General features: G+C 38.7%; 1 protein-coding gene across 2 annotated transcripts in view; it reads right to left on the reverse strand.

Annotated features, from left to right (window-relative positions):
• The window catches only part of mmel1 (membrane metallo-endopeptidase-like 1), a 33,371-nt gene extending 24,079 nt beyond the window's left edge, over positions 1-9,292 (reverse strand). The window contains exons 1-3 of one of the 2 annotated variants that reach the window (XM_047348595.1): positions 9,084-9,292; positions 8,815-8,906; positions 179-355 (exon numbers count right to left, since the gene is read on the reverse strand). In XM_047348595.1, the coding sequence (XP_047204551.1) occupies positions 179-335 (157 nt within the window). In that variant the 5' untranslated portion in view covers positions 336-355; positions 8,815-8,906; positions 9,084-9,292. The remainder of the gene's footprint in view (positions 1-178; positions 356-8,814; positions 8,907-9,083) is intronic. The other variant, XM_047348594.1, reaches the window with a different exon arrangement.
• Between the last annotated feature and the right edge of the window lie 14,998 nt (positions 9,293-24,290).

Raw genomic sequence — 24,290 nt, forward strand, 5'->3', positions numbered from 1 at the left:
ACTTCTGAATGTATCAGTTTAGACGTTAGTTTTGATCTTGTGTGTGATTAGCACTACCCTTCACATAAGAAAAAAATAATCGGCTGCATCATATTGTCATAAACACTAAAGAACTTTTTGTTACATTTCCATTTATATCATCTGGATGTTTCCAGGGTGATCATGAAAGAGTCTTTACCTTTCACAGCTGATGTGTAGAGGACGACCAGCCCCACCAGCGCACAGCTTACCATCAGCAGCAGAACAGACAGACTGATTTCTGCAACAGTCCAACGGCGCTTCAACGCTTTACTTGATTTCTCCATGATATCCATTTGGCTTTCGGATTTGCCCATATTCCTCCAAACTGCTGGCTCTGGCGGGAGAGACACCGTGAACGTGTGGGATGGTACATGCACTGAGCTACCGCTATACATGTGTTTGCATTTGTGTGTGTGTGTGTGTGTGTGTGTGTGTGTGTGTGTGTGTGTGTGTGTGTGTGTGTGTAGGCAGTGATCCATCTGTAAACTGTGCCAGCTGACCTGCAGCGAGTGAGCTTCCAACTGCACACAACTGAACACCTACAACTTTAAGAGTTCATCCTGTTGCAAAAACACTGACTGACGCTCTTATCTGGAGAGATCCAGATCATTTCTGCCTCACTCATTACTGTTTTTGAGCCTGCTGAATGCACAATAATGAGTTTTATTCTAAGTTTTACAGTAGGTGCTGTAAAAGTTTCTGCTCTCTTCCTTTCAGCCGAAAAACTTGAAACAAAACATTTGAATCAAAACATAACCATAAAGTTTTTGTGCAAAACCCTACTTAAAGCTGCAATACGGAGTTCTGGGGAAACTGTGGACTTAGACAGAAAGTTTGAACAAGCACACTTTACAGGTCCCTCCCCCTTGCTCTCTGCTGTGCTTCAACCCTCACTCCACAGCGGAGCCTGAAGTGAATGCGCGGGCTATTAGCAGTGCCACCGATGACGATGGATCGCTTCACATTGACTGTAGCCTGCCCATACTTTGACTACAAACTTGGTCTTCAAATAAAACGAGCGTGATTGACACTGCTGAGACATTCCTTCAGGCTCTGATTGGTTGTTTCTTACTAAGAGCGGTGTATTTCTGCAATTGGCAGTAAGACCATTGGGAGGAGCCAGAGGAGCTAGATTTTTTTCACTGATAGTCTGTCTCATATTACACTGTCAGCACACAGTGACACTTTTAGCAAAAATGTAAAAAATGTAATACATACAATTTTACAAAAGTTATCTAATGCAACTTTTTTAGTTGTAGCTAAACTGTGCGCAAACTTTGTCTAAAAATAAAAGTGAATTAAGTTAAATTACAATTTAGTTTAGAAAAGAATTGATGTGACACAACAATTGGGTTATGAAATTTCCACGTGTTATGAAAACTAAAGCTCCACACCTCTGATCAACCTAGAGAAATTGTCACACAGATGAATCGACCATGAGATCTAAGATCAAAATGCGAGTGCTATATAGTAAAACGATACACAGCAAAGATAGCAACAGCAGCCCAGTCCACGGATGTAAGGAGAACAGCAACACTTTGTGATCTTCCAGCAGTTGTGGATTTTGATAGGGGTGATATGACCCACGAACCAGGGAGCCATTTTATCAAGCAGTGACATGAGCACTCAGAATGAAAAAAAGTTTTCCTGTCATTTGCATCTGGAAATAGTTTTCTATTACTTATTTACGTGTCCACTCAAAAGGGGTTGGACACCCTTAGCTGTGTTTAGCGCTGTATCAAATCATGTTCATCCACTGTGACTGATTAATAAGGCTAAGTTGGTAGGTGATTCACAGATTCCTATTGTATGCTAAATTAAAGAGTTTGTTTTACTGTTTGGGTTATTTTTGTTTGATTTTATTCTGTTTAAGATATCCTGACCTCGTTTGATCATCATCAAAATACAAAACACAGGACTTTGGTAAACTCAACAGATATTCTTTAAAACATTGTTTGAGATTTATAAAACCTGCATTCGTCTTTGTAAAAAGAAGAAATAAAGACTTTTCAACACTTTTTGTTCTTAGAGCAACTTTAGATTGATATGAGTGTGAAAGCCGCGACATACATTGCCTGGCCAAAAAAAGTCACCAGCTGGATTTAACTAAGCTGATAGGTACGAGCCTCCCATTTGATAATTACTGCATGGACGATTATGTTTCAGCTGGCAACAAGTTTTGCAACCCCAACTGATGCAATAAGTTGCTTCTCATTACTTAAACAACCATGTCGAAAGATACATCCTGTGGTCGTGGAAAAGATGTCAGTCTTTTTCAGAAGGGTCAAATCATTGGCATGCATCAAGCAGAGAAAATATCTAAGGAGATTGCAGAAACTAACAAAATTAGGTTAGGAACTGTCCAATGCATTATTAAAAACTGGAAGGATAGTGGGCACCCATCGTCTTCAAGGAAGAAATGTGGCCGGAAAATAATCCTGAATGATCGTGATTGGTGATCATTTAAGCGTTTGGTGAAATCAAATCAAAGAAAAACAACAGTGGAACGCAGGGCGATGTTTAATAGTGAAAGTGAGAGCATTTCCACACGCACAATGCAAAGGGAACTCAAGGGATTGGGACTGAACAGCTGAGTAGCCTTAAGAAAACCACTAATCAGTGAGGCTCACTGGAAAAAATGCTTTAATTTAATTTGCTAGGGAGCATAAAGATTAGACTCTGGAGCAATGGAAGAAGGTCATATGGTCTGATGAGTCCAGATTTACCCTGTTCCAGACTGATGGGCACATCAGGGTAAGAAGAGAGGCAGGTGAAGTGATGCACCCATCATGCCTAGTGCCTACTGTACCAGCCTGTGGGGGCAGTGCTATGATCTGGGGTTGCTGCAGTTGTTCAGGTCTGGGTTCAGCAACAGTATGTGTTCAAAGAATGAGGTCAGCTGACTACCTGAATATACTGAATGACCAGGTTAGTCCATCAATGGATTTTTTCTTACTTGATGGCACGGGCATATTCCAAGATGACAACGCCAGGATTCATCGGGCTCAAATTGTGAAAGACTGGTTCGGGGAGCAGGAGACGTCATTCTCACTCATGGATTGGCCAACATAGGGTCCAGACCTTAACACCATTGAGAATCTTTGGGATGTGCTGGAGAAGGCTTTGCGCAGCGCTCAGACTCTACCATAATTAATACAAGATCTTGGTGAAAAATTAATGCCACACTGGGTGGAAATAAATCTTGTGACATTGCAGAAGCTTATCGAAACAATGCCACAGCGAATGCGTGCCGTAGTCAAAGCTAAAAGCCGTCCAACAAAATACTGGAGTGTGTGACCTTTTTTTTTTGGTGCCGAGTTTTTTTTTGGCCAGGCAGTGTAAATAATAATGAGTGAAATCTGGACTGAAATATTCTAAGATTCTGATTACATACTCTGTAATACTCTAGTTTTGATTTGTAAAAATTTGACTCTGTGAAAACAATAAAAAAGTTGGATTCTTATTTTTCTCAACATTATAATTAAAATCTCTTCCTCTCTCTTTGTGGTGTTCCCCAAATCTTGAGGAGCTTGCAGCCAGTAGATACAGCAACTGGGACGGCTACTACATCAAAGGCCTCATCCTTTTTTTTGTCGGATTCCAGCATGAATTTCCAAAAGCACACAAACCATTGTGATCTGCAATGGCTTGTGTGTTTCAAATGAAACTATGGGGTATTCTAAAGTCACTGATGTCAGCATCTGCACAATAGTCACATTAACATGGTGGAACGGTTTGGGTCCACTCATGATCCTTGCGGGTCTGATTGCACAGCTCTAACAAGGTCTGAGACTGAACCAATAAGGAAGGTAGATTATAGAAAGCAAGTCATCTCACCTGAAATAAGGAAACTAGTTCACCCTACTAGCACCAGGCTTGGAACCTGCTGGTGAGTACATTTTGGTGAAGTCTTGGCTCTTGGGACTTATGTGGTGCAGCAAACAAAAGCCACCTCCATGTGGATCCATGATCTACAGGGAGAATTGCTGAGGTTGGGCACAGTGTGAAATTGGCATGAGTTCCTGAGCTTCATCTTGCTTCTGAGGTTCTTCAATGCAAATGTGCTCAAAAACATTTGCTCCCCAAAATAAATCTGAGCTGTGTAGTGTTGTTGGACCTGTAGACATGGGATCTAACAATTACCATGTTTAGGCAAGGGTAGTCCATATCTGCACTTGGCACCGAATCACCTTGGATCAAAGGTTTAGGGTGAAGGTGATGATAACTTAAAGCACATCATTTGGGGAGCAGCGGTGGCACAGGAGTTAAGCGTGCAACCCATTTATGAAGGCCTTGGTCCTCGACGTGGCTATCACGGGTTCGAGTCAGGTCTCATTGACGTTTGCCACATGTCTTCCCATCCCATTTCCTGTCAGCTCCCTTTTGTAAAAATTTTGAAAAATAAAGGCCACCAGTGCCTAAAATATACATCATTTGGTCTATGGCCTAATGTCCTGAAACAAGAAGGGACAAGAGTGCAGAGTTATTAACTGATCACCAGCAGGTGGTGAGTTGGATCCTATTCTGCCTCAGTGGAGGCTGCAGGGCAGAAAGACAAAGTGGCCAAAGCCCAAAAACAACAATGAAAGCCTTCAGAAATCTCTACAAAAGTACAGCTCAAGACTTCCTTCAAATGTTACAAGTCAATTATGCAATTACTCAAAATTTTTGAAACTGTTCAAGTAATTTAATTTTGGATCCTTCCATCCATCCATGGTCTCCTGCTTCCTCCCAGTGCAACACGCCTGGAAAACCTCCAAAGGAAGATGACTAGGAGACATCCGGGAGACATCCTGTTCAGATACTCTGACCATCTCAAGCCTGTGTAGAATAGCCACATCAAGTTGATAGAGTGGCTTAAGCACCATAATGATCCTGGGGGTGATGTTGTCCTGGGCTTTGGTCAGACAAAGAGAGATTCAAAGATTTTGTAAAAGAATGACTACAGTCATTGGGGTACCTTGACCATAATAGGGAGACCAGAAAATACTTCTGGATCCAGGCCAGGGGAGCCTTCAAAAGCCTTTTGGTTGAGCCTTGGCTTCTGGGGCTAGGTTAGGATTAGCCCAAAGAGGCAAAAGGAGCCTATCTCCACATGGGCCCGCCACATGTGGGGAGACAAGTCAGGGTCAGGTACGGTGTGCATCAGGAAGCGGGTAAATGCAGGGCAGGGGCACACTTTGGAGCATTTTTCAGTTAGTGGCTTCAGAGTTCCTGGATCATCTTTTTAAAACTTTTAATATTCTCAGTAAATGTTATCTATTGTTACATTAGAACGTGTTTTTATTTCACTCAGCTTTACATGCTGCTGTCTTCTGAATGTGACAGTTATTCTGGGAACAACTTGGCTCAAAGAAAATTAAACTGTGAACTTACTTCCTCTGACCATTTCTGTTTAAAATACTTGGCCACACTTTGGCCCTCAAACAGATGCATTAACAAATAAAACCATAATTCTGCTTCAAGCTAGCTAATTTCTGTGCAGAATAATTACATGTGTGTGAGCACAATATTGCAAATGAGGACTTGTGCGGAGGACAAAACAACAATCACCAGTAGCTGAGTGTTTCTCTTTATCTATTCACTCTGCAGCACCTGTTTCCTCCATAACCATCAGCGTTGCCCTGTCATTACGTCTGCCAGTGGACAGGCTGTGAATCAGAGGTTCACATTGCTGCACCCCATTAGTCCCAGCTGATGAATACTCATGGGCACAGAACTGGCATTACACGGCGACAGAGAGCTTGTCAGGGTTCCGCTGCCATCCTCAGACTGGATCAGTGAACCTTTCCTTGCTCCACCACGTTAAACACAGCCCCCAATCTATGGAAAACAACCTAAACATAAGCAGTCTGGTGTTTTAATGCAGTACTTGTTGCAATTAGTTGTTTACATTAATAAATAGCTTCCGGATGCTTCTGAAACAACATCCAAAAGAGGAATAAATTGCTTATAAATAAAAATGACAATATGCAAGTTAAAACCTTTTTTTACTAGTCATGAGAATCTATAATCACCCCCAAAAGAGGTCTGACATCTGCAAACATAAAACTGCCCAAAACACTCACAAAGAGCTGTTATTGCTCTAAATAAAGTTAATCTGTTCATCCTGTATATTCAGCATTAAAAAAAAAAAACAATAAGAATCCTTACAAAGAATTAAAAAAATAATAAAAAGTACTTTTTGTGTTTGGTATTATATTCCAGCTGCACTACAGTGACACTGGCCAAAAGCCCAGGAAATCTCCATTCAAAAAACATCCACTTCAATGTATCTTTATAGGGCTTTTATTTGATTGTCTAACAAAAAGTAAGATGTAAATTATATATGGTTTTATAAACTTTTTACATAGAAAAAATCTCAAATCCCCCTTTGTTCACTAAAACCAGCCGCCACAGAGACAGTTTCTTCCCCCAGGCTGTTTCTCTGTTGAACATTCAATAGAGTACAAAAAAACAGCATACAGATGTTGCAAATGCACCTTTTTATTATATATGTGTATATTTGTATATTGTAAATATGTATATTCTGTAATGCAAAAACAAAACAAAAGAGCAAAGTGTACTGGAGTCAAATTCCTTGTTTGTATGTACGAACTTGGCAATAAAGCTGATTCTGATTCTGATTAAAACCCCAACATAAAATCCAGTGCAACCAATCAACTTTCTAAGTATCCTAATTAGTAAGAATCACCCTGTGTGAAATTGAATCTCAGTATAAATCCAACTGTTTAGGCCTCAGACTTTAATTAGAGAACATTAGTAAACAAACAGCATCACAAAAAAAGATGAACGCAGCTGACAGGTCAGGGAGAAAGATGTGGAAAAATTTAAAACACAGGTTCTAAAATAATATCCCAAACTTGAAAGTCTCGCAGAGCTCTGTTTAATCCATCATCTGAACATTAAAGGAAAGACAGCACAACTCCAAACCTACCAAGACAAGAATGTCCACCTTCTCTGACAAATAGAGCATTAATCAGAGCAGCAGCCAAGACGTTTATGGTATCTCTGGAGAAGCTGCAGAGATCCAAAGCTCGCAAGAGAAAATCTCTAAACTGTTTATTTCTGTTTATAGTCTGGCACTCCACAAATCTGGACTATTGAAGAGTGGCTACAAGAAAGCTATAAGTCTAGTAACAATGCCCAGCAATATGAGCACATAATCCCCACAGTGAAATATGATGGTGGCAATGTCAGTGAAGCTGCTCAGAGTTGATGGGAAGATGGCTGAAGGTAAATAGAAGACAATCCTGGAAGAACACCGGTCAGAGGATCCAAAAGACTTTGCACCGAGTTTAAAGTTAACCTTCCAGAAGGACAACAACCCGAAACATACAGCCAGAGCTAAAGGGGAATGGTTTAAATGAAAGCATATCAATGCTTTAGAATTGCCTAGTCAAAGTCTAGACTTGAATTCAATTGAGACCTATGGCAAGACTTAAAATTTCATGTTTGATTGCAGATGCTCTCCATTCAGTCTGACTGAGGTAACTTCAGGCTCTAGATGCAGAAAGCTGGTAGAGTTGTACTTCAAAACAACTGCAGCTGTAATTACAGAAAATGGTACATCTAGAACTGGCTCAGAAAGGCTTAGTAAACATGTAAACCAGACATTTCCAATCCATGTATCCTTTTTCATTAATTTCTCAATTATGTACTCATTTGTTAGTCTATAACGAAAACCTACCAAATATTATAGAGGGTGTGAATATTTTTCAAGGCAATGTAAGTATTATATTAGTGAAAATAGTGCCAGGGAGATCTCTTTTTCTATTAAAAACACAATATTTCAAAAAATATTTTGGAATTGTGAGAATAGTCTAATTATTTTCTGCTGCAATCACAAGAATAATCTAGTATGAAAGATAACTGAATGCACAACAATATAAAAAAATAAAATTAGAATCAGTGAACTGATTATCAGCTACATATGTTTGATGTTAGCCAAATTAATTAAATACATAAATGGTTCATAAACTCACTTGCTGCTTAAGAGATAGATTTTTTGCATGTTGTGTTGTTCAGCGCAGAAATTTCCTAACTGTGTAAAATATCACATTAACACCCAGTGTTAATGTGCTCGGTTTAGATAACTAAGCCCGTTTAAGCTGAGTTTTAGGGGTTTACAGTGACAAAAACCCACCAAACACTGGCAGGATTGTCACCTCATCATTGTTTCTGTTTTTGAGTCTGTCAGGGGGATTTTAGAGAGAAAGCGTGATAGTGTTAGCCACAAAAGGGCTGACATTTCCATTCCGTCAACCTTTGTTTGAGCAGATAAAAGACTTGTTGGGAGTATCCTACTCAGGAGAGATGGGAGGACAGAATAAAATGTTAAAACGCAAACATCGCAACTGATAATACAGAGTAAAGAGTGCTTTAAAGGCAAAACTGATTGGAAAAGATATTGTTTAACTATTAAATGCAATATAAATTATTATAAGATACATATATATTATAAGAAACATATTATCGCACTTATGCCCTGCTTTAGAAAAAAAATACATATGCAGGAAGGTGTTTAAAAGCAAAGCATACAAAGTATAAATGTACATTTTTAGGAGTTAATACTCTCAGGTGACCCCAAGCAATTTAGCATAAATCCCCAACATTTTTTACATGAAGAACAGAAATGAACGACAGGGTGCAAATCTAACAGTTCTGAGATTTACAGTGTAACAAAGAGATCATTTCCCTGGGAGTGAGATTAATCTGTGCTAAATGTTTTACGCAGTGTTCAGTGGCTGGTACTGTTTCCCATTAATCAAACAAAACACAGGATTAACTCACAGGTCAGGCTGTAGCAACAATCTCCAAACTCCTTCTTGTTCACCGATCACAAGCTGCTTCTAAACGTGGAGCCCTGACATCTCTGTTTTCCACTTTGATAAAAAAAAATATGTGAACAGCTTAAAATAGAAATGTAATGAAAGTTGGTTTTTTTTATCTCCTTTTGGGCTGCTGAGATTCTGACATGAATGATCCCTAAAGGCAGCAACTTTGATTGCTCTCACTCTGGGACCTGACTGCAAACAGGTATTTTGGAGCGAGAGGCTTACCTTCGTAGGTTGGTTGGAAGAAGTCCCTGAGCCGTTTCTCCCCACAGTACGCTAATATCTCAAACACCCCTGCTGAGCATTCACTCAGAGCTGGTGTGTGAAGAAATGAGTCTGTGCTGCCGGCTAACGGAGATCCAGTCCAGCGTTTTGCTGCTGCTACTCAGGGAAGAAGTGAGGCAGCAGAGAAGGAGGGACGGAGGAGGAGGCAGATGGGAGGTGATAGGACTGGATTGGTTGTGATTACAACTGTGATAAGGACAAACAAAAATCAGATGCACGTTAGTCGGTTATGATATGCGTGCGTTCGAGATTGAGGGGTCAACAGGATGCTGTGAGCATCAGTTCCTCTTCTTGTGGAGTGTCTGCAGCTGCAGAGCAGAATAAGCAGAAAAATCTTTCAGTGAGATAAGACAAACATGCTCATAAACTGCTCCGGTCACAGATCATTCAAGAGCACCGTGGGTCTAATGCTTCTTTCTTTGGGTGTTTACATGCTATCAACCCTGGTGCCATTCTCATCCATCTGTCCTGGAAAGCCGGTCTTCAAGGAGATCTCAGACAGGGATCTGAACTCTGGCCTTGAGTTATTGATTAAAATGCCTCATTATTAGGCTGATTAACCAAACTAATTAGCCATTAACATGAAAAAAAGTGTCTGATGCTTTATACATGCTTGCTCGCTCAGGCGCTTTAAAGACAAAAGACTGAGTTACATTTATGTTGATCAAACAACACATGCAGCAGAGAGGAATCTCTCTGAGATGGTCGCAGTGAAGAAGCTGCAGTCATTTAACAAGACTGATGGACTGGAACCCACCGGGGAGTCAGGATTTGCAGCTGAGTTAATAATTTATTCATGGATTTCATGATGCAGAGAGAATGCTTCCTCTCATATATTTATTGTGTCTACAGTTGCATTTAATTACTTCAACATTTCATCTTGAATTCAGGGCGATAGATATTTAGAGGTTAATGTTTTCAGAAATAGGAATTGTAATAAACCATACAGAGAATGATTTCTGAGTAATGTGCAGAACACACAGACGTGACCTTTTACCTCATTTAACAGATTTCCTGACAGTATCTTCAAAATGTCTTCACCCTATTATCCCATTCAGATGGTGTATCTGAATCTTCAAAATATAAATGTTTTTATAATGTCAACAGATATACTCACAAGAGGTTTTCCCGAACGTCTGTCAATATTTTTATTAATTTAAAAGTTCAGACGGCTTTGAAATATCCTGTTTGTAATCACAATTCCAGGCTTTACAGCACCTTTCTTTAAACTTCTGAAAAAATAGAAATCTTTCAATAAAAGTTAAATTTTTATCAGCTTAGATAAGATTTTGAACCTTCAACTTCCCCTGTTCTTTCTTTAGTCCAAATTTATTCAGCCCCTGGCAGACAGATTTAACATCCCTTATCAGTACAGGCGTTTGTTTCAGATAGGAAATGAGACAGATATGGGAAATAAACATTTGTTATACACTTATTATTAGATGTATTACATTAAGTGGGTTTGAACAATTAGCATTTATTAAATAATGATCATATATTTGCTGTACATAAGTTTTAAATAAGGTTGCTTTTATTGAAATAAGTGTGATTAACAGCATTATTCTTAGCACAATTTTAAATTAATTTTGTTGTTTTTAATTTTGCTTTGACTTAAAAACAGTAAGATACAATTGCTTGAAGTTAAGGTTTATCTGTGGAATCAGAGGAATGTTACAGAAGCTGGAAAACAAGTTTATTTTTTATTTTTTATTTTTTTATCAGAGGACACCATACAGGCAAAGGGTGGTGAAACGTGTTTGTGGAGGATCTGTATATGCTACCTGTCAGAATTTGCTTTGTTTTAGTTAAGGTATAATTAAGCACATAAAGGATGCTGTGTGGGTGTAGGGATAGGAATGCGTAAACTGTCTTGCAGAAGCTGATGGTGAGATTGTACAACAAGGAGCGGTGATGACAGAACAGAGATCTCCTGGAATGCAGCGCTGAATCACCAGGGAATGTCAATAGTCTAAACCTGCACACTCCCCATCCAGTCTTTTGGATAGTTGCACATTCCCTATACAAACTCTGTAAGCTACTAGAGAGGGACCTTCTTCTGTTCTTAATCAGAAGACGGGATCTGCGTGCCACCTGGATCTCACTGACAATTAGTGTCCAAAAATTATTCCAGTTATTATTTTTAATTTTAGAAGGTCTCCTTGCCAGCAACCTAATCTTTAGCTCCCGCCACACCTTCTCTATTAGATTTAGGACTGTGAATGGGTCCACTCCAAGATGCTGATTTTACTTCCAGTCAGAGGAAACATGTGGGTAAAATGACTTAAAATCTAAATTTGCCAGAGGTATGAATACTTTTGGGTTTAACTGTAGCTCTACGTGTAGTTTATAGAATAGAATCATCCTAAATAGCCTTGTTTTTAGCTCTGTTTACGTTTTTTGTTACTGACATGTTTATTTTATGTTGATTACATTATAATATCCCAGTGTTTTTTCTTGTTATCCTCAACTGAAGTGTAATTAATTTTATTTGATTCTCAGTAAATCTTAAACTCAACATTTTTTAAATTAATCTGCTCAACAGGGCAGAAAGAATTTATCTTATTATTATTATTAGACTATAAGGAAGATTTATTTAGTATAATTAATCCTGTTTTATTTAGCATGTCAGTGCTGCAACTATAAAGGCTAATTAATGTTTAATTATCTTGAACAATGTTTCTAAAACAACTTAAGATCTCTACAAAGCAGCAAGTGCATCTTAAAAACAGTTTTGGGATGTGGTCTTCACAATTTTCATTTCACAATGTATCACATTTCCGCACCTACAAGCACTGACTTAAATGCCAGAGTCACATCTTTATTTTATTTCCTGCAGGGTAGAAGTAAGAAGTGACAAAAGGTCAAGACAAAACATATAATCATGCATTGAAATGGGTTAAGTCATCTCTTCTTCTCTCCCTTGAACTATGACATCATCCCACAGGCACTGAGGTAATGCAAACACAGGGCATTAAAGAAAATTAAAATTGCTCCTAAATTCTGTGTTTTACGGCTTTGAAACCATGTTTAGTTTTTTATTTATTCACTTTTTTTACAATTGTTTCTAGATATTCATAAATATTCTCAATTAAAGCTCTTCCATTGTTTTGCTTTGTTTTGCAGCAGTAAATCTGCTGTTTGCTGATGCAATCATCCTTATTAGAGCTTTAAAGTCCCAAGAAATAAATAGGTTAAGTTTACCTTGCTCTTTGCTTTGCTTTTTACTATCGTGTTTGGTGCTTTTAGCTTTGTAAAATGTTTCGCCTCCTCCATTTTGTCCTAATCTTAATCTATCTTCAAACATGCTGCTTTGCTGCCATCCAGTCCTTCATTCGCTGCAGTTTTCTATCTAGATTTTACTTGAGAGCACCCAATATACTCGGTTTTTAAGGAGCCAAATTACCTTTATGTAGAGAACCTCGACTTCAATTGTCAGAGATTTATTTGCTGTTGGACCGCCTCTATTCACACAGGCTACTAACAATTACGGGACTGTCTTTGTGATTAGTGGATCCGAAAAACAGGCTTGAAAGCTTTTTAATTAGGCTACTGTTGACAAATGCTACTGTACATATTTGATTGAAGGCTGTGCCAAAAGCAGGAGGCAGAAAACATGAATGTGAGCTCAGAAAATGTCAGAGTAGGAAGAGAACTGAAGGATTTTGTTGATGAAGGATTACAGATTATGTGTTATCCAAAAAAATAAATAAAATATACCAAACCATGATGGGTAAAATACGGTCCTAGCAAAATACAACCCACTCCACAATTACGTTACATAAGTACAGTATAAAGATGTACCTTACATAGCCTAGTATTTAAAAAACGATGAAATGATTGCTCTTACTGTAGAACTAGGCATGCTTAGTGAGTAGCTATTTTCTTCTTTTTATTTCTTAGACCATCAAATCAATTTGAAACATTAAGCCTAAATTAATAAGAACTTTATGGGGGGTAATACTTTTCTTTGTGTGGCTCACTGAACAAATCTACTCAAATTTTTCAAAACTTCATGCTACTGAAATTAAACACAAATTGTTTTAAGCCTTTTTGCACATCTTTACCAGGGAGGGCAATGTGACCCAGGTTAAGTGATGAGCATTTATTTATTTATTTTTGTTCTTTTGTACATAATTCTTTTAAACATAATTAGCATTTTAGATTTAGAAAACTGCATGAAAATCTCTACTGAGATGGGGGACATACAAAGTCCTATGGGGAAACTTTTCTTATTTGTTCTTAAATTTAATTAGTTCTGGGCATGATCTGTTGCTTTTTCAGATCTTTTAGCCTACTTCATGTTGTCAGAAAGGTTCTATTTAGCTGATTTCTTGATTCTTCAGATGTGGCGGTAATCTGGCATGGGTGTGGCTAGTGAAACTAAACAGAAAGTAATTGTAGTTAGTCGCTTTTGATTCATGATTTATCAAGGAGGAAATTTTATTTTCACATTGAGCTAGGATGATTTGTGTAGCTTGTTTCCATAATAAATAAAATCACCATTTGAAAACTGCATTTTACATTGACTCTGTGTATTGATGTCTTATATGTACATGTATTTGATAATGTTACACATTTAAATGTGCCAAAATCAGAAGAAAATTTTAAAGGGGCAAATAGATTTTAAGAGCACTGCAGTACACAAAAATAAAGTTTGCAGTATTCAACAGAGCCTTGATGCTTTTACCATCTAGATTGGGTGAGAGGCTTTTTCACTTGGATGTTGAGCTGTATTTGTCTCAACTTGATTTTCTTTTTTTTTTTTCCATAGAGGGTATCTGACGTTTACGTCAACAATAGTTGAAAAAGATCTAAACCCAAATCCTGAGACCCCACAGCAATATGTAAACTCTCAGGCCATTACTGTGCTCATTGTATACAAGTGAGTTTGTTTCACATTCCCTGCTATTTTCAGGTTCACCTGTGACACTGCAGTGCTGGATTTGATGCTTGCAGAACAAAGATCTCAAAGCCACTGGTTTGGTGAAACTTAAACCAACCAGGAACTGAACTTTATGCAGGAGCAAAGAGACCTATTGTACCCTGGTGATAAAAATTATTTCAGAAACTCAACTTTCTTCTACTTAGGCCAACTGAAAAACTATGATGACCCTGCTTGCTTTTGCAATATTGGCTGATTTAAAGCTATTAAGACAAATTATAATCAGATTTACAGAAGCTGTTTATAGCCTTGTTGTGCTCCAGCCATGAATAAAACATGGACTTGAACTGTACATAGAGAACTACTGACAGGTAAAAAAAAAAAAACTCTGAATCTCATGCTGCACAGGGTTAACCTATTTTTTTACACTGGCACCAGGAAGAGAGAGACACAGCGGCAATCCCCGTGATGTCATCAACAAAACATTGCTCCCAGCCGCACCTCTATCCTGCTGCCCGGCAGCACAAGGAGAGGCAACGCGCAAGAAGACCCGAAACATGCTGGCGAGTAAGACTCTACTTCTTCGAAGGATCCTTGGATCCAACATAAAATATGGTTAGCTGTCTGCGTATCAGGCAACTGTATAAAGGCCAAAACTCAAACAAACTGCCTGAAAATGTTTTGTCTGAGCTCCTGCAAGAAAAAATCTGAATCTGAAGGAAATACAGATTCCCATAAAGGGATGTTCATGATGTTTTGCTTTTGTTTGCGGTTTTAAAAGTTAAACTGTTTGGGTGCTAAAAGGCTATCTGCTGAGCTAACTCTAACAGTATTAAACCTTTAGTTGCATTTTAAAGTTCAGAATCAGCTTTATTGCCAAGTTCGTACATACAACAAACAAGGAATTTCACTCCGGAACACTTTGCTCTCTGTTTTTTTTTTGTTCTTTTTGGTTTTTTTGTGTTATAAGATATATTCTGCATATATCTTTATGTCCTTAAATACATATATACAATATACACGTATACAAGGTGGAATTGCGACTTCAGTATGAGGTTGTTTGGTACTCTATTAAATGTTAATCAGAGAAACAGCCTGGGGGAAGAAACTGTCTCTGTGGCGGCTGGTTTTAGTGAACAGTGCTCTGTAGCGGCGGCCTGAAGGTAAAACTCTGAACAGTTTATGTGCAGGGTGTGTGGGGTCTGCAGAGATGTTTGCAGCTCTTTTTCTGACCCTAGACCTGTATAAGTCCTGGATGGAGAGAAGGTCAGCCCTGATTATTCTCTCTGCAGTTCTGATTATTCGTTGCAGTCTGGACCTGTGGATGAGCCAAACCACACTGAGATGGATGAAGACAGGACTGAATGATGGCAGTGTAGAAGATGACCAACAGCTCCTGTGGAAGGTTTTACTTCTTGAGTTGCCTCAGGAAGTACAGTCTCTACTGGGCCTTCATCCAAACAGTGTCTATGTGTGAAGACCATCTCAGGTCCTCAGAGATGGTGGTTCCTAGGAACCTGAAGTGGTCCACAGCTGACACAGTGTTGTTGAGGATGGTGAGGGGGGTGTATGGGGATGGTGTTCTCCAAATGTCCACCACCATTTCCACAGTCTTGAGTGAGTTGAGTTCAAGGTAGTTCTGACAACACCAGTGGACCAGCCGATCCACCTGCTGTCTGTATGCAGACTCATCACCGTCCTGGATCAGTCCAATGACAGTGATGTCGTCTGCAAACTTAAGGAGTTTCACGGACGAGTCCGATGAGGTGCAGTCATTTGTGTACAGAGAGAAGAGGAGTGGGGATAGAACACACCCCTGGAGGGCACCAGTACTTCTTGATCTGGATCGGGAGAAGATGCTCCCCAGTCTCACCTGCTGCTGTCGGTCCATCAGGAAGCTGTTGATCCACTGACAGGTGGAGGCTGGGACGTTGAGCTGTGTGAGCTTCTGGTGGAGGATGTCTGGTATGATGGTGTTGAAGGCCGAGCTGAAGTCTACAAACAGGATCCTGGCGTACGTCCCTGGGTGGTCGAGGTGTTGCAGGATGAAGAGTAGACCTAAGTTAACAGCATCATCTGCCGACCTGTTTGCTTGGTAAGCAAATTGCAAGGGGTCCAGCAGGGGGCCTGTAATGTCTTTCAGGTGCTTCAACACCAGCCACTCAAAGGATTTCATGACCACAGACGTCAGGGCTACAGGCCTGTAGTCATTTAATCCTAGGATGGTGGGTTTCTTGGGCACCGGGATGATGGTGGATTGTTTGAGGCAGGAGGGGACCTCACATTTCCCCAGTGATTTGTTGAAGATCCTTGTGAAGATCGGAGCGAGTTGATGTGCGCAGGCTTTCAGACATGATGGGGAGACGTTATCAGGTCCTCCAGCTTTCTTTGTTTTCATTCGCTGAAAGAGCCTGTTTACCTCTTCCTCGGAGATCTTTAGTGCAGGCAGAAGATCTGAAGGTAGGGGGGTTGGTAGTTTTATGGGAAGAATTTGTTCCTGAATGGGATGTGGAGGAGATGGTTTGAGGTGTGAATGGCTTCCTGTCATGTCTGCAGTAGAAGCCATTCAGACAGTTGGCCAGGAGAGGACTCTGTTCAGGAAGGGTGGGGGGGCTCCTATAGGCAGTCAGGTTTCTCAGACCAGTCCATACAGCTGAAGTGTCACCAGTAGAAAGGTTGTTCTTAAGCTTCTCATTGTAGCTCCTCTTGGCTGCTTTGATCTCTTTTGTTAGTCTGTTCCTGGCCTGCTTGTACCACACCCAATCACCACTGCTGTGAGCTTCTTCCTTATCCCTGCGCAGATTCCTGAGGTGTGGAGTAAACAATGGCTTGTTGTTCCCAAAGGTGCAGAAGGTCTTGGTCTGCACACACATGTCCTCACAGAAACTGATGTATGATGTCCCCACATCAGTTAGTTGGTTTAGGTCAGTGGCTGAAGTTTCAAAAACAGTCCAGTCTGTGCATTCAAAGCAGGCCTGTAGCGTCTGCTTTGATTCCTCAGTCCACTTCTTAACAGTGTGAACCTTGGGTTTGGAAGCTCTTAGTCTCTGTCTGTAGGTTGGGATGAGGTGGATTAGATAATGATCCTGATGACAATGAAAACATAAAAACACACAAAATACACAAAGAAAGAGAGAGCAAAGCTCCGAGGCTGCCATACTTCAATTTTGGGTATAAACACAGGTTGCCATAACGCACCACCAGCACTCATAGGCATATTAATAGCTATATTAATGGTTATATTAAAAGCTATGAGCTTTCCTTTGTTAGAAAAAACTGCTAATGCTAGCGCCTGGAAGGTCAAATATTTAGATTCGGTTCGTTGCCATCTTTGATAGTCCATTGATGTTCCTCTCTGCCATTTTAGTACTCCATTACTCCATATGATGGCTAGTTAACAATATTAAGAACAATTGTCCAAAAGATTATTGATTTCTAATTGGACAAATAATATTTCCTTAAATATTATTTTACTAAAAATAATGACGGCTAATTAAAACATCACTTAAAATCAACTGTCCAAAAAGGTTATTGAATTCTAATCCGGGAAATCATTCTTTAAAATATTATTTTATTAAAATAATGTTTTACGTACCCTGATTTGCATTGTGACTGCTTTTGAATACATACAAACATTCATTCATTCATCTTTTATACCGCTTATTCCATAGTGGGTCAGCAACACTTATCTTTAATTAGTTTTAACATTTATTTGATGTTATTTCCATATTTCTTAAAATAAACCTTGTTTCTTAAGCATAAATATCCAAATTGTACTGTGATATCATTTAATTATTTTTGGTTTCCTTTTTTTTTTTTTTATAGCTCAATAGTTTTCCTTATTCCTTCATTTTGTATGGTAGTTTAAGTTGAATTGTGTTTAGCCTAGTGAAGGAGTTTGTCATATGAAATATTTTTACTTGGAGTTGGATTGTTTTTGTTAATAAATTGGGCTGGTATTCGTAGGACAATACTTGACAGACCGAGAGCTGTTTGGCCAATGAGTCCTGATCAGGTGGTGCCCTGATTTGTTAGTCTGACTAAACTTCTATATTTCAGCAGGCTTGGTAATTTTGTTAATAATTGATCATTACTAATTATAATGTATTTATAATTATTAAATGTTTCTAATAGACAAAGAATCATAATTGCACAACACTTGTATGCTCCATTTGCACTGGATGCACCATACGGAGTGAATATTACCCTGCTTTGCACATTTATTCGTAATATCTCATTGTTTTACTGAAATAATATGCTTTGATATGATATGATATGATATTATATGTTTTTTTTGGTTTCTAAATGAGTGGCTTCTTTATATTGTGATAACTCACACCAAGGCAAAGTGCATTTCACTTTACATGGCAATAAAGTATTGAATCTATCATCTTCACACAGTTCTCCCACATGCATCGACATTCTCTTCTGTTTGCCAAGCTTCCAAAGACCTCAAAGCTGACCAAATAATGACTTTGCTCTTTTATTCACCCAACCTAAATCCAACTGGGGACTTGTGGGCTCTTTTCAAACATGAGATTTAGAGTGAGGGAAGACAATGCCCCTCTACAGGCCGTATTTAAGAGGCTGCGGCTGCTGCTTCAGCAAAACCTGACAGCTTTTGACCGTCACTGAGAGGAAAAATTACAACATTTGGCAGTGAACGTTCTCGAAAAGCCAGAAATGATAGCTACCTGTAATTTAGGTTTAACTAGCTTTTAAACATCACAGGCAACTTTAGTTGTATAGAACTATTCATATACAAGGCAATTCAAAGTGTGTTGCAGGAAAAAACGAGGTAAACTGGAAAAATAACCTAAATAAAAGCATGCCTTATAAGTAATTACACAAAAATGTAAGCATTGCACTGTTACAGTCATCCGTATTAAGACAATAAAAGACCTGAAATATTTCAGTTAGTGTGCAATGAATCTAAAATATATGAATGTTAAATTTTCATCATGACATTATGGAAAATAATGAACTTTATCACAATGTGCTAATATTTTGAGAAGGACCTGTACTTGCAATGCTAAGTTTGTTTGAGGTGAAATAAAAGAAATACATCAACAGACGTAACATTTTCAATTTTTAAAGTCTCATTCTGGTTGTTAAGTCTTTAGCATCAAAGACACATTAAGAAACTTTCTTTTTTCCTTTAGGTTTTCTTGTTAAACAGATTTAGCAATAAACAGAAATAATTTAAAATGAAAAAATTGTAGTATATTGCAGCATATTTTATTGCAGTAGCCTGATCTGAAAACTAAAATCCAACCCTTAACCTTAAGATATTGATAAAACATAACCTCTGATAAAGTAAGCCCTTTAGTCAGCTGACACTTCCCTTTCCATAGTTTGATTTAATGCTGGCTTGTTCCTGTTTTGTTTGTTTACATAATTAATTAGTGTAATATATTATTGTATTCACTAATAGGTTCATTATTGATTCTATGAGTGACACACTCCAATAATTATTCAATTTCAACTTATCAAATCCAAGAAAAATTTTTTTTCTAAATGCAAATCTCATTCCTACATTTATGTGCTACTATCCTGCTACTTTTGGGTGCATCGCTTCTCCAGCACATCTGAATAAAATGAATGGCTCATTACCAGGCGTCCACAAAGATGAATGACGTGCTGATGAGGGGTTTCAGCCATTTGATTGTGTTGGAGAAGGGATGCATCTAAAAGTTGCAGGAAGTAGCTCTCGATGACTGGACTTGGCCCCCCCTTGTAAAGTATGCAATTAAGGCTCACTGATTAAGTAAAATAATTTGCTCCTTCAAATTGTTTATTGAGAGATCTTAGACAGATGATGAATATACATTTTATTAATAAGACTGATGAGAATTTTGAATACATTAAGATAACTAATCAGCCTTATCAATTGGTACATTTAACAGTCCATCTTTTATGAAGCCTCATCCTTCTCTGCAACTACATTGGCAGTGACAGGAAGTCCAATCATCACATACTTTACTCTGAATCAGTTTCTTCAGTGGCCTAAAGCTGAAATGATAGTAACCCCACCTACACACACCAGGGTCTTTTACTCTCCTCCTGTCCTTCAGGTGTTGGCAGCTATAGGACAGCAATGTGGCAGGTCTAATCCTCCTTATCTTAATGACTTCCAGAACTATCGCGGAAGCTGCAGGGACAATCGACCTTCTCCCTCTTTTATCAGCAAAAAAAACCCACTTTCCTCACAAGTCCTGTCAGCCACCCCCTCATTTCAGATCCCTTTCGCTTGCTTTTCACCCTCTGATTACCCTATCTTCAGGCACTCAGTCAAAATCGTTGTGTTACATAGACTTTCCTGTTTCCACCAAAGTCTAAAAACCTTGTGAGGACACGGTGCTGTTGGCATGCTTTTAAAGACAGAGACAGTCATGCACACACACCAAATAAACAGGCTAAACATGCACCATACCTTCAGCTTGTTTTACTTTGTCTTCTCATTTTCCCTCTATGACAACAGCCAATCTGCAACAGGAAAGTTAAAGAGACTTTTCAGTTTAGACCAAAAAGAGAAAGCTGGAAGAAAAAGACCAAGAGCTGATATCAGATTTTCTCCTCTAAAAGCCCCACATGGAGAGTGTTGAACCAACAAACTTTGGGTTCCCTGGACAGTTGCTCAACACAAGACAAATGCAGAAGTTATGTTTTAACCAAAGTCATGTCAAATGCCTGGAACCCAGAGAGCTTTTAAGTAAAACACTTACTTTTGATCATCTTAGATAAAATAAACTTCAAGCATTTATTTATTTTATACTTTGTCTTAGTGTAAGCTGCCTTATCCTCACAGAGAAATAATTTTAATGGTTCTCATTTCCTAGGTTGGATGTGAATGATGACTATGTACGCCTCAGGAAACAGCAGTTTCACCATTCAGCTTAATATTTAATTTTGGTTTAATCAAAACTGACTGTGATTCTCAGTTACTGATGAATACAAAAGATAGATTTCTATCAAGAAATGTCATATTTATATATGAAATATAGACAATTGTTTGTTTTTTATGCCTCATTTCTATAGAGCTGAACAAACCTAACCTGATGTTATGGTTTTATTTAAGAAACACATCATGTCTTTTTAATATGGCCTACAAGCATTAAAGGTTGCTGCAACTGTAAGGTCTAACAGTGAATATATTAATGTTATGCAATATGATTCAGCTGAGCTTTGTTTTAAGCTTGTTTTAACTGATTCTACTTACATACAGATTCTATCATTGGTGTCTGTCTATTGACAATATTATATCTCCTGCTTTTCTGTTGCATTGTTCTTCTGGTTTTACTCTCCACCTGTCAGCTCAGTCATAATAAACTGGCAATAAACTGGCAACACAATGTTCCTCTGTATTCGGCAGTACCTCAAATTTTCTCCATATGTTTCCGCTCTGTAGCCTGTTTTCGGCAAATTGACCATCAGTCAACACCAAGCTCTGCCTCCCTTCCTGTCACTTCGACTCACACTCTTGGACAAACATGACCTCCAGGACTTGACTACACGCCACTTCAGGTTTGCACATCTTATGTCTTGTGAAATCAGCCTAATCGACCACTGCAACCTTCTTCTGACCACTCAGACTTACAACAGCTTCAGATTCCTTTTTAAGCCTAGATGAGTCCATGCAGTTTTAGATAAGTCACTTGTGGAACTTCAGCTAGGCCTTTTCCTTCAAGTGAAAACAGTCTGCTTCATAATTATACAATATAAGACCTAAACTGCACACAAATGAGCAGTGGGCAGAACAACAGGTCAGATTATCCTTTTCTTCTGGACATAAAGAATTATATAAATGTTAGCAATGAGAGTAATTAGTGCTTAAACACCATTGCAAAGCAAACTAGCATTTCTTAAGCACAAAATGAGTAACTCCATGTTTTTGTTGTTGATGTGTCTGTTATCCTTGCCTAATGAACAATGAAGGGTCCTGGCGGCAGGTGTAATTGCTTGGAGCCCAGCGGTGGCGGTATAATTAGAGAGGCAGGGAGGAGAATATGGCTTCATGGCTGGCACCATTTAATGATAATAGGGAGCAACGCCACAGTACCCTGGTCAGCTAATCATGGCAAACCGGTCAGGACAGATCTCAGTGCATCTGAACCGTGACCGGAATACTGAGCAGCAGCTCAACCTCTCGGTTATACGCCATACACTCTGCGGGGGATCAAGCCTAAGATTATGGCTGTGACCCAGCATCACCCACATCACCGTCATTAGGGCCATCAAGGATGGGCGAGTGTTGTAAATAAACAAAAGCCACCCACAAGATGGAATACTACTGTCAACAGTTCAACAAGAACTGGTTGTCCTATATAAGTGAGAAAAATAACACGTTGATCCACCATTGCTGCAAATATCACACAGTGAAAGAGGTTGACTGACAGTATAGTACACTTAGCTCACTTTATTTTCTCCAGCTACTCCCTATTAACTGTATGTATTATTTCCAAATATTGCTGCCATTAACTCTGTTTTCTTTCTTTCTCTTTTCTTTTCATAGAAAGTAGTCCTGGCTCAGTGATTTTTCTTTTAGCCATGTCCCTTTTCTAGATAGAACATTGATGGTGGTACTACTGCCATTAGTAACCAGTGCTTACTTGTTAAGCTTTGGTTGCTTTGTAGAAGGAACCACTGACAGAGCTATTGATGCCATTAAATGTATGAATTCTTAGTTTTACTTTTCCATGGAAAGTACCCCTGGGTCAGCGCTTGTGTGCACGGCTGTGTGTCTTTCCTGTATGGGACAGTTGGCAGAAATATTGCTGCTATTAACTTTGAATACTGTCTTGTATGTGTATACTGCTGCAGTTCAATGTGTGGACTCTATTTTCCCTAATCAAAACATTGATGAAGCTAATGCTGCCATTAACTATGTATTTCTTTCCAATAGAAAGTACTCCTGGCTGCATACTTCTGTTTTTTCCTGTGCCAATATCCTGTTGGGACCTTTATTTTTGCTTCCACTATCTTTGTGTACTCCCTCTGTATTTCTTCCCAATATAGAAATAACTCCTTGGTCTGTACATCTGTGTTTAGCTGCTTCTCTTTCCTAGATGGAACCAGTGATGGAGATATCGATGCTCTTGACTTTTGTTCTTTCTTTTATTTTTAAATAACAGAAGGTATTCTTGCTCAGTATTTCTGTGTTTAGCTGTATCTCTTTTCTAGACTGAGCCTTTACTAGAGTTTATGCTGCCATTGTCTCTGTGTACTCTTCTTTATTTGCCATAAAAAGTAACCTCGGACAAGTGCTTCTTTCCATTCTGCTTCCTGTCCTCCCAAACCCCCTGTTGCTACAGATGGCTGCTCATACTGAGCTTTGTTCTGCTGGATTTTTGCTTCTTGTTAAAAGGCAGTTGATGCTCTCCTCTGTTCCCACATGATTGTTCAGGATAAGGGATTAGTGGAAATTCAACAGCTATGAACAGATATGTTTAATTGAAATGGTATTGCATGGTCAATTAAATTTTATTTTGTTGTATTATAATTTGTATTAAACTGGATTGTATGTATTTGGATCTGAATATGTTATTGGTGTGTTACACAGTGAAATGATATTACAAAAAAATGTGTATGTATGTAATTTGAAATGAAATTTAACCTATTTATATTATAAATATAATGCTGTCATTATAATTTGCCTCTTCATCACCAGTTATTATTTATTTTATGTCCCACAAGCTCTCATTTTGGTTCCCTGTATTTCAGGACAACACCCTCAAAGCTAAAACATCCTCAACCCCAGAGTAATGGATGTGCATCGAAGCTGTGCATCTCTGTGTGGATCAATGGAAACTAAATATAAATGTGTGCATGTACTCTCCCCCATGTCTTCTGACCTCCAAGAAGAATATCACATCCTGGGGTGGATTGTCTTCTAAAAATTTTAAGGAGAAACTGTGTCTGTTCCCTGATTGCAGGGTTATAACAGAATCTTGTCTTTCTATGTTGTAAATCTGTTTACAGTAAATCTCTAAAAAAGAACAGCGGACTCTGATTTTTATCATGATCAACAGAAATTCTAACCATAACAGGTCAGGGACATAAGGAACTCTAAATGTCCTTGCATACCAGAATGTTTATTGATGTTATTATTAAATAGACCCCCGACCTATCTGGTTTTATCGTTTCCAAGTCCATGTAGAAGTTTCCTCCAAACAGACCGACCCTTATCATACCTAATATGGTTTCCTTGGTGTGTTTTGTGGCTCTTTTCTTTTTATAAGACTGTTTTATCTTAGTTAGACTTTAGA

This window comes from Girardinichthys multiradiatus, chromosome 20 (genome assembly GCF_021462225.1).
Source record: "Girardinichthys multiradiatus isolate DD_20200921_A chromosome 20, DD_fGirMul_XY1, whole genome shotgun sequence".
Taxonomy (NCBI): Eukaryota; Metazoa; Chordata; class Actinopteri; order Cyprinodontiformes; family Goodeidae; genus Girardinichthys; species Girardinichthys multiradiatus.